The sequence below is a fragment of the Manihot esculenta genome, chromosome 11 (assembly GCF_001659605.2).
Source record: "Manihot esculenta cultivar AM560-2 chromosome 11, M.esculenta_v8, whole genome shotgun sequence".
Taxonomy (NCBI): Eukaryota; Viridiplantae; Streptophyta; class Magnoliopsida; order Malpighiales; family Euphorbiaceae; genus Manihot; species Manihot esculenta.
Window position 1 is genome coordinate 4,459,501 of NC_035171.2, and position 11,292 is coordinate 4,470,792.

Below are 11,292 nucleotides of genomic sequence, written 5' to 3' on the forward strand. Positions count from 1 at the left end.
CTAAAGAAGGCAATAGGCCTTTTAGACTGCGACAACACTCCGTCAATCCCAACTCCACAAGCATCACATTCAATCTCAAACAGTTTATCAAAAATAGGTAGAGCAAGAATAGGGGCAGAAGTAAGCTTATCTTTAATCTCTTCAAATCTCTTGTTGATAGTGTCAGTCCAAGCAAATTTCTACACTCTCTCTTTCTTCAAGCAATCTGTGATAGGGTAATGATGCTGCTAAAATTTCTGATAAACCGCCGATAGAAAGTAGCAAGGCCATGAAAGTTGCGAACTTCAAAAATAGTTTTGGGGATGGGCCAATTCCGTATTATTTCTACCTTCTTCTCATCAATATGTATTCCTTTTGCACTAACAATGAATCCCAGGAACAAAACGCGCTCTGTCATATAAATGCACTTTTTAGATTAATAACCATCTCACTTTCTTGCAAGGTTGTCACGATTTGATGGAGATGCTGTAAATGTTCTTCTTTGCTGCGACTAAAAATCAAGATGTCATCAAAATAAACAACCACAAATTTGCGTAAGAAAGGACGCAAAACCTTATTCTTAAGTCGCATAAAGGTGCTAGGTGCATTCGTCAAACCAAAGGGCATAACCAGCCACTCATACAAGCCTTCCTTAGTCTTGAAGGCGGTCTTCCATTCATCTCCCTCCTTGATCCGAACTTGGTGATAGCCGCTTTTAAGGTCGACCTTAGAGAAGACTTTAGACCCGGATAACTGATCTAGCATATCATCCAGTCGTGGAATAGGAAATTGATACTGAACTATAATTTTGTTGATGGCGCTGCTATCCACGCACATTCCTCAAGTCCCATCTTTCTTTAGAACTAATAGGGCAGGTACTTCGCAGGGGTTAATGCTCTCCCGAATATTCAATACTTCTTCAACGTGTTCTTGGAGGATTTCACTCTCCTTTGGACTCATATTATAATGAGGCAAATTCGATAATTTTGATCCAGAAATGAGATCAATCTGATGTTGGATATTCCGCAAAGGTGGAAACTTGGATGATTCCTCCACTATCTTAGGAAACTCCTTCAACAGCTCTTTGACAGGTGGTGGTAAAGATGGTGCATCCTCCATTACACCTTTTGCTCTCACCAATAAAGCCAGTGTGCCTCCAGATTTTTCAACTGCGCCTGATAGCCTCTGCACTCCCGTGGAAATAGCAACAACATTCTTCCTTTCTACTTTAGAATGTTTCGCAGAACCAGAAGGCAAGATAGTAATCTTCTTTTGATTCCACGTGAACATGTATAAATTCTCCTTCCCCTTATGCAAAGCATCAACATCAAACTGCCAAGGGCTACCTAGCAAAATTTCACAGCAATCCATATCCACAACATCACAATTAACAGGTTCAGTATAAGATTTACCGATCAAGATAGGCACGCTATAGACTCTATTGACCTCAATTGTCGGACCTTCCTTAATCCATCTGACTTTGTATGCGAAGGGTGTGGCTGTGTAGGCAACTGCAATTTTCCCACCAATTGCTTAGCTATCAGATTCTCACAACTGCAACTATCTATAATTAGCCTGCAAATTGCCTCTCATACTTGACAATTTGCTTGGAAAATCTTCCTCCTTTGCGTCTCATCCTCCTGTTTTGTTGAGCATAAGATTTTCTTCACCACATAGGTGATCTCTCCATCTTTTGAACTAGCAATCTGAATGTACATGACATTCAAATTTCACATTAAGACAGCAAAGAGTAAAAAAAAAAAAAAAAAAAATCTATCATGATGGAATATGGTAGAGACTTACATCTCCACTCCTTTCCTTCACTTTCTTAATTATAATTAGGAACATCTTCAACTTCAATTCAAGTACGTACACAAATAAAAAAAACTTAATTACACGTATAAAACATTACCAAATTTCAACGAATCTATCATGGCGCATCAACATGTTTATTCCCAGTGGAACACATGGTTGAACCAAGAGTACTATAATTTATATATCGGCTAGGAGCTGAAGTTCTATGAAATCCTTTCGGCAAACAATTCGTCATCCACGTCTTCCTCAGATTCAGCCACCGGCTCAACCACATTAACCTATCAGTGATCAGTATTAACTCCTCTATGTTCTGAACAATTATTCGATCGATGACCAGGTTGCCTGCAGCGGTAACATATGTCTCCCATTGGCTTCTGATAAGGATTGGTCTACCTCCTTTGTCTATTGTAGTAGTGACTGCCTTTCCTTTACTGTCTCTCCTTTCTTCCATAATATTTTGAGGATTGCCAGAATTTACAACCTTAGAAGACTGCTCGCTGTTATTGCCTCTATACTGCTATGTCCTTGTCGAACCAAAATTTCTATAATTAAAATTCCGGTTGTACTACTGTCGTAGTTGCCAATCAACACGCTCTTCTACTCTTTTTGCCATCTCGATGGCGTCTGTCAAAGTGAAAATCGTAGCTTGATAGTGGTTGTCGAAGCTGTAAAAAATAAACCTATTATCAATCAATAAAATAATTTGTAGATAGTGGCAATAGGGTCGAACTATAGGGATTTGACACTAAAGATCTTCCTAATTATGACTTGGACAAGTAAATAAAAATAAATAAAAAGAGGGGGCTTTGTTTTGATGATAATGAATTAAAACTAAATAGTAAGAGAAAGTAATAATTTAAAAAGATGAGTAAATCAATGGGAGAAAAGCTCTAGTTGAAGTATGGATCTGTTTCAATTGTTTAGAATTGATCATTGATACTCCTATTTATTTTAATAAATTAGTTTAGATTGTGGAAGACGCTTCTCAAAACCAAATTCCTCCTTAGTTTTAGTTTGACTAGGAAACGTTCGCTAATCAAACACTAGTTAACAAGTTGCCAAGGAACGTCTTTGGGATTTTTTACTTTTCAACTGTTAACTGCATTAAGACTTAGAGAAACCCAATTCTAATCTTGCCAACCGCGTGGTCAAGTTTAGATTATGCAACCAAGTGTGCTTGTGTTCAAACAATCTAAGGAATTACGGACCTAAATTATTCAAACTAACAATTTATTACTTATGCAATTAAAAGCAACAGGCCTTAATTGATTCTAATAACAAAGCAATAATAGCATGAAGATCAAGTTGCACAAATATTGAAAATATAGGAGCTTAACAATGGAGTTTTAAATCTCTCAATTCATCACAAACTGAAATTTTCCAACTTCAACTAGAAAAGAAGGTGTTTAGCCACTCATGGTGGACAAAAATACACAAAAAGAAAGAAGAAAAGTAGAAGAAGAGAGCTGTTGTGTTGCTTGCTGACTTTCTGCAGTAAATTCGATGCCTTTTTGCTGGTTTTGGTGCTATCCCTTTTATAGGTGGAGATTCCTAATTCAATTAGGACTTGGAATCCTTCTTTGAATTGGTTTCATGATGGTCTTTTAATTCCTCCTTGCTTTCGTATTTTATAATGAATAAAATTCCTTTGGTGAAAGATTTTCTTTGGTGTGGCTTTTGGAGTTGTCATAAGATTGATCTTGTAGTGTTTGAAGTAGGATAGGACTTCAATGCTTTTGAAATTTGAAATTTGAAATTTTTCTCGAGCTGTTGTTCCTTGTTTGCGTCAGTTTGATTTGGGCAGTTGATTTGCCCAAATCGCTTGCCCAGATCATTTCTGCAATTCAGTCCCAGTTTTCTGCTTCAGCTTCCTGCGAGTGATTTGGCCAAATCACTTCGACCCAATCAATTTTTCAGCTTTTTCTGCACTTTTTCTCTAACTTTCCATTTTCTTCATTTTCTGTAAAAATATCACAAAAACATAAATTAAATTAGAAAAATGTGTAATTAAACAGTAATAAAAATAATAAAAATGTGACTAAATTATGCTTGAACACAGCTACTCCTATCATACAACGAATTTCGTGATTCAGGCCCCTCTGATAATGAGCAACTTGCTGGGCTTCGTTCTCACAGTTTTCACACCTCGCCTATAATCTCAAAAACTCCTCGGTATATTCATTCACCCTTCGGTTCCCCTGTACACAGTCATGATATCGGTTATACAAAACCTGAGCGTGATCGTTTGGCAAGAACCGTTGTTTAATCATCTGCTTCATTAACACCCAGTTTCGTATGGGTTCCAGCCTCCTCTGATAGCATTCATTTTGAATCGAATTCCACCAGGCTGCTACACCTCCTTTTAACTTATAGGCCATAATCGAAACCTTGCGATCCTCTTTCACGTTTATAACTTCGAAGAAATGTTCAACCTCTGCCAGCTAATCAAGAACAGATTCCACATTCAACGAACCAGAAAAGTTTTGAAGGTCTATATTGATCTTGTAACCTTCCTGATAATTCTGTTGGGGATTTGCAGGTACAGAATTGGCGACCACAAAATTGGCGGCCACAGGATTGGTGACTGGCTGGGGGTGTGCGACGGCGGTGGGTTGGTGTATTCCCTACTGCAGGGCCAGCTGTCCTATCATCTCCTTCAATTCTGCCAAAGATGCCTCAATCGCAGCAAGTCGTACCTCTTAGTTGTCTGCCATGGTCAAACTTTGCTCTGATACCAATCAGATAAAGGACTAATTAGACTCTGTCAGGAGTTTTAATCAATATCGTTTGGCTAAGACGATATAAGAGAAAATATATGCTGAAAAGACGAATAATCTTATTGAAATTCTTCAAAGATTGAAAAGTGAGTTTCTAATAGTTAAGGGAGGCTATTTATAATAGAAAAAAACTCTAATATGTAAAATTATAAAAATATCTAAAAAAATAATTAAAATACAAAATTGACCCCTAAAAGATGGAATTTCCATATCGAACTTAGTGATAGGCTTACTGCCCTCGTCACACTTTTGAAAGTTGTGCGTCTCAAAATTTCCTTTCCGAAAAGTTATCGTGGGTCTCCATTGGACGTCGGCAGCAAAAGTTAGACCCGGTCCAAATCTGCCATAAAGTTCAAGACTAGTTACTCCATATCACTAAATGAGCTCAAATTTACTCCATATCACTAAATGAACTCAAATTCAAACTTTTTGAATAGAGTTTGAGTTGGCTCGTTAATGTGATAAACGAGTTTATTAAGAATCGAGTTCGAGCCGAAGAATCGAGTTCGAGCTTATAAATGAAACTCGAGTCAAGCTTGAATTCGAACTTGAACTTTTAAATTTATTTTCTAATTGAATTTGAGTTTATCAAAGCTCGGCTCAACTCGACTCGATTATGGCCCTAATTTCTTGTATATTTTGGATCAGCAGCCATACATGTATATATACAGTGGGTACAATAGGCTTGACTCAAGATAGGTTTACAGAAAATGCAACACACTTGAAAGAACTGAAAACAGTTTCTCTAATCAACCTTAATAGGTTTCTTGCTTTTTTTTTTCATGATTTAATCTTAAACCTTTTTGCAGTACGAAAAATAGTGTAATTTATCAAATTAAAAAAAAAAGTCTATTCATGAAATTAAGTGCGAAAATAACTTATTCACCTTTAAATTAATATATACATTATATATAAATTGCATAATAAATTTATTAACCAACTTAAATCATTTGTTTAGATTACAGATTTTGGACTTGCTCATGTTTTTACGGACGTTGCTACTCACATATCCAAATCATCAGTTATGGGAACCCGAGTGTACGTAAGATATAACTTTCTTTCTATATTTAATTGCATTGCTATTTTTTTTCTTATATAAACGAATTGCATTGCTATTATTATCTTTTTTATTTTCACTCTCATTATTATCTACTCTAAAATAAAAATTAAAATAAAAAAATACATAAAAATAAATTAAGACTCCTTAATTTGAAGATATTATTTTCTTAAAGAAAATCTACATGAATTTTAATTGCAATAATTCCATTGCAGTTATGAAGATCCACTAACGACGAAATTGGGGAAGTATTCTGATAAGTCTGATATTTATTCTTTTGGTGTTACACTTTTAGAGTTGATTACCGGAAGAAAACCTCTAGATAATGGCACTGATATTGTTACTTGGGTATGACTCTATTTGCATTAATAAAAACTATGATATAATTTTTTTTTTATCTCAGTGATATATAGTCATTTAAAAAAAGTAAAGTCTTGAATTTAGATTTCAATGGAGCTATTTAGATTTCATTCCCATGCATTTAAGATCCATTAATAAATATTTTTTTTATCTTGTAGGCAAATCTTCGCATTAAAAAAGTTTTAGACGGAAAATATGCAAATTTTGTAGATTCTAAATTACATTCTTTTGATGCCGAACAAATGCATAGAATGGTTTCTTGTATTAATTCTTGCTTAAATCAACCTCCAAACTCTCGTCCAACGATGGAAAAGGTAAAAATTGTTCCCATAATTAATTTAATTTCAGTATCTTTCAATATATATATATATATATAATTATGTAGAAGCCTATTGATTTGTAATTATTTTTTTGCTATAAATGTCACACAGATACGTTTAGTTCTTGAAGGAAAATCACCTCTAGAGGAATTATATGGTCACGAAGGATTGCAGCTGAGTATGATATATAAAGGTTCATATTATTTTATGTTAATTTATTATAAATTATATGCATATTTATACTAAAGCTTGATCTAATTGCTGCCTAAATTGTCATTTAATTTTCAACTGCAAAAAATAAGTTTTTTAATTTGAAATTTAGAATAAATTAGTTTTTAACCAAAATTGATACATATTAATTAAATATATTTTTTATCTTATAATTATTCAAACAAACTGTAAAAACAATGATGAAAACTTTATCTTAAAGTTTTAAAACATAAATCTAAAAGTTCATACATAATTTCTTAATCGTTAATTTTGTTAATCATTGAATTAAAACGTATAGTTAATATATATAGTATTGAATAGTTTCAGGATTAAAAATATAATTTTATTTGAATATAATTATTTATAGGGTTATGATTTATCTTATTAATTATTTTTAATAATTATAGGAGACAGGAACAAAAAAATGATTTATCAACCGAAAACCTCTTTGTCCCATATATATGAAAAGTGTAAAATTAAGAATTACTATATTTTATTTATTATTTCTTAAAAATGAATATGTAATTACATTTACATTTAAATCGGTTAGAGTTTTTTAGAATTAAAAAATAAATTATAAATATTTAATTTATTAATTAGGAATCAATATATAAATTGGATTTTTGTATATTAAATAGTTAACATTTTAGTCAATTTACAAGTTCATTGACTTATTTATAATTTTACATATTATTCTTTTATTATTTAAGGAAAACTAAATAAATAGAAATAACGAAGCTTGAATAATTCTTCATAAGAAAATATATATATATATATATATATATATTATCAATGGCCATGAAACCATTTGCTATTTTGAAGTTGTTAAATTTTCTTTTAAAAGATTGTGAAACATAATGATTTACTTATATTATATACATCTTGTTTGACAAACTTTTAATAAATTGATTTAGTTTGTTTAAATAATAAACTTATGATAAAAAAATGATTATAGTTTCATTTTCCATATTGGAATTTTCATTTCATCTAACTAATCGTGGCACGTTGTTTATTGTTTGGTCACTAATCACAGAACCGAATCATCATAAGGGTTTTGGGCCAAAGCAATATTCATTTGATGAACTAGCAATGGCAACCGATCATTTCTCGTTCAATAATCTAATTGATGAAGGTGGTTTAGGACAAATTTTTATCGGATCTTTGAATGGTGAGATCCGTGCTATCAATAAACTTAAAAATTTTCCGGATTTACCCGAAGGAGATTTTGAGAGACAGATTAGGGTCTTTCATAGTATCCGTCACAAAAATCTCATTGAACTGCTTGGTTACTGCATCGATGGACCCAATAGATTTCTTATTTTAGAGTATTTTCCAAACGGATCTTTGAAATATAAATTACATGGTGAGTCCTATATCTTTTATTTTATATTCATATAACTGTTATGACATATATAATTAATCTGACAAATTAGAAATGGTATATTGTAGAAAGTCAGAATGTTTTGGACTGGAAAAAAAGAATGAAGATCGCTATAGGTTCTGCAAGAGGATTGGAATATTTACATGAACAATGTGAGTATATATTAATAGAATATATTTATGCTTGGTAGGCTTTGTATTAATAATTTATTTTCTTTAAAGTCTTATCTTCTCTTTATGTCTTTTTCAGGTAATCCTAAAATCATACATTTAGATATCAAACCAAATAATATTATTCTTGATCATAACTTTGAACCTAAGGTAAGACAACTAAATAATAAATAAAAGTTTTGTTTATATCATTATATATTTATATTAAAACCTTGATTGTTGAATTTAAAAAAAAAAAAATATATTAAAAAATATGTGAACTCATTAATTTGATTGTTGTAACTAATTAATAAATTAACCTTTATAGTTTTTTTTGTCTTTTTCCTGCCTTAATATTTTCTTAATAAACCTTATTGAAGTACGGATAATAGTGTTATATGATCAAATAAAAAATAAAAAATAAAAAAAGAATATATTCATGAAATTAAGTGTTGAAAATAATTAAATATTTAAATTAATATATATATATATATATATATATATGGCATAATAAATTTATTAATCTACTTAAATCATTTGTTTAGATTTCAGATTTTGGACTCAGCACATTTTTTACGGACGATGATAGTGACATAGACGAATCATATATTGGATGGACCCCAGGGTACGTAAGATACAACTTTCTTTCTATCATTTTAATTACATTGCTATATATTATTGTATATTTCTTTTTTAGTGCCATTATTATCTACACATAAAAAGAAATTAGGACTCTTTAATTTGGAGAAATTAGTTTTCACAAAGAAAATTTTAACATGAAGTTTAATTGTGATCATTCAATTGCAGATATACAGATCCGGCCATATTTCAATCGAAAAAGTATTCTGATAAATTCGATGTATATTCTTTTGGTATTACACTTTTAGAGTTGATTACGGGAAGAAAGCCCATTCATAAAGGACTTGACATTGTTACTTGGGTATGACTCTATTAGTTTATAACGGTATAATATAAAAATTGTAATATATATTCTTTTAGCTCATTGAAAAAAAATATATACATATATACTATAAGTTAAATATAAATTTACATGCAACAAATATTTATGATTTGTTAATAAATATTTTTTTTTCAATATCTCATAGGTAAATCCTCTAATTAAAAAGGCTTTAGACGGAGAATATGTGAATTTTGTAGATTCCAGACTACAATCTTTTGACCACAATGAAATGCATCGAATGATTTTTTGTGCTAATAGTTGTATAAATCAATCTCCAAAATCTCGTCCATCAATGAAAAAGGTAAAATTTATTCACATAATTTAATTTTGGTGTATTTTAATTAATTTTGGGGAAGCATTAAAAGATTACATAATTGATTTATATATTTTTATACCATTGCTATGCCATGTAGATATTTCTAGCTCTTGAAGGACTTTTGCCTCTAGAGGTTTTATGGGATGAGAAGAACAACTACTTACTAGAGAGAGCTGCAAATGAAGGTCCGTTTCTAGTAAACTATGGGAATATCTATTTCAAAGTGTTGTTCATTTTCTTTATAGATAAATTATAACTTAAGGATAAAGTGAGATCATATTAATGTGAAAAAAAAAAATCTTACTATTATCAATTAAATTTTAATTTGTTTCAGCTACATTTTAGAATAAATTAAATTATTTTTTAAAGCAAATTCAATTAAACTTAAGATTGGTAATCAAATCAAAATCATATTTTAGTGAATTAAATCTTTTTTTCTTTAAGATAAAAAGTTACAAAATCTAAAAGTATAAATTGTTTTGAATTGCATTTTTAAAATACTTAATTTATTTAATTCTGATTGGCATATAATTCTTAATTTTGTCTATTTATTTTCATTGAAATAAAATGATTACTTTAGATACAGCTTCACATTTGCTTCTCAACCAGTTTCACATTTTTTTAATCTGTTTTGATGGATTTTTTATCCAAATTTTTTTACTTAGCATGATTGATCATAAGATGGATATATTAAAAAGTCTGATAACCGATTTTAATTAGATTTTTCATGTTAAATTTTTTCTTGTCTTATTAATAAAATGCTGCTTATCAGAAAAAAAAAACCAGTACTTACCATTTTGTTTTTTAATTCCATTTCTTGGCAAAGCAGGTGATCCCGTTGGAGTTCGAGCAGGAAATATTCCTCTGAAAAATCTCAAGAATTGAGCAGAAATGTTTAAAAAAAGAATTATTTTTTTCCTTTTAAATAGAAGTTGGAAACTTCATTCAAAGGCCAATTGAACATCGAAATAAAAGATAGGCCTCAGTTGAGTTGGCAAAGGAAGACTTTCTGAATTTTGCTTTGCTTGTATGAACATGTATGTGGATCATTCTATGTATTGATACGTCTTTGGAGTACTATTGCAATTTTTTTTTTAATTAAAAAAAAAAGTTGGGGTCTGAAATAAATAGTATACAATGAAGTGATTTAATTTTTATAAAATCATATTATTTTTAAATTAAATCTTTTTAGTTAACAAATTTAAATGAATTTATCCATCTCAATCTTGGAGATAAGGTTGTTGTTGAAGGTGAAGGAAATGATAGGCCAAAAAGATCTCAATGTGTGCTATGTAACATGAGACATGGACACACCTATATGTGCAACATGATGGTATACTTGCTCATGCAACATGAAAAAGAATGTGGCTTTATTTGTTGATTTACTTGCTTCACGTGGGATTAGACCAAATTATTATCTATTGTTATTTTTTTTCACTATATCATGAAGTTAGGAGTAGTTATTGATTCCAATTTATATTTAAACTCTTTCTCATTTATCAAAAAGCCATGCATTATTTTAAATAAAATCTCCTAATTTATTTTAACTATAAGCAAAATATTAGTTATTCTTTTTAATTTTGATTCGACCTGTCATCCTGGGCTCTTCAGTTTTTGCATTGAACCGAATGTATTTGTATTTGATGCTGGACGCTGGGAAAATGGGGTATGGATCTGGAATCTGCTGTGGACAACTATATATACACATGATATTGTATCAACGGGAGATTGAACTCCTAGTCCAACTATTGGCTTCTATTAGAGGTGTAAATGAATCAAATCGTTCGTGAGCTACTGGAGATCCGGTTCGATAAAAACTCGACCAAGTTCGAGTTTAATTTTTAGACTCATTTGATAAACAAACTAAATTTGAGTTCCATAGTATTCGACTCGTTAAAACTCAGTGAGTTCGGCTCGTTTCTGAGTTAATGAGCAGGCTCGCGAATAGACTCGTGAACAGTCTCATT

General features: G+C 30.9%; 1 protein-coding gene across 3 annotated transcripts in view; it reads left to right on the forward strand.

The window, feature by feature from the left end:
- LOC110625457 (proline-rich receptor-like protein kinase PERK15) overlaps positions 1 to 10,405 on the forward strand; it is a 35,447-nt gene extending 25,042 nt beyond the window's left edge. Inside the window, exons 5-16 of one of the 3 annotated variants that reach the window (XM_043961501.1) lie at positions 5,530 to 5,609; positions 5,844 to 5,976; positions 6,147 to 6,302; positions 6,420 to 6,501; positions 7,552 to 7,881; positions 7,968 to 8,051; positions 8,149 to 8,219; positions 8,594 to 8,673; positions 8,856 to 8,988; positions 9,155 to 9,310; positions 9,423 to 9,510; positions 10,155 to 10,405. In XM_043961501.1, the coding sequence (XP_043817436.1) occupies positions 5,530 to 5,609; positions 5,844 to 5,976; positions 6,147 to 6,302; positions 6,420 to 6,501; positions 7,552 to 7,881; positions 7,968 to 8,051; positions 8,149 to 8,219; positions 8,594 to 8,673; positions 8,856 to 8,988; positions 9,155 to 9,310; positions 9,423 to 9,510; positions 10,155 to 10,210 (1,449 nt within the window). In that variant the 3' untranslated portion in view covers positions 10,211 to 10,405. Of the gene's footprint in view, positions 1 to 5,529; positions 5,614 to 5,843; positions 5,977 to 6,146; positions 6,303 to 6,419; positions 6,502 to 7,551; positions 7,882 to 7,967; positions 8,052 to 8,148; positions 8,220 to 8,593; positions 8,674 to 8,855; positions 8,989 to 9,154; positions 9,311 to 9,422; positions 9,511 to 10,154 lie in introns of all 3 variants that reach the window. The other 2 variants (XM_043961502.1, XM_021771052.2) reach the window with 2 other exon arrangements.
- The last annotated feature ends 887 nt before the right edge of the window (positions 10,406 to 11,292 follow it).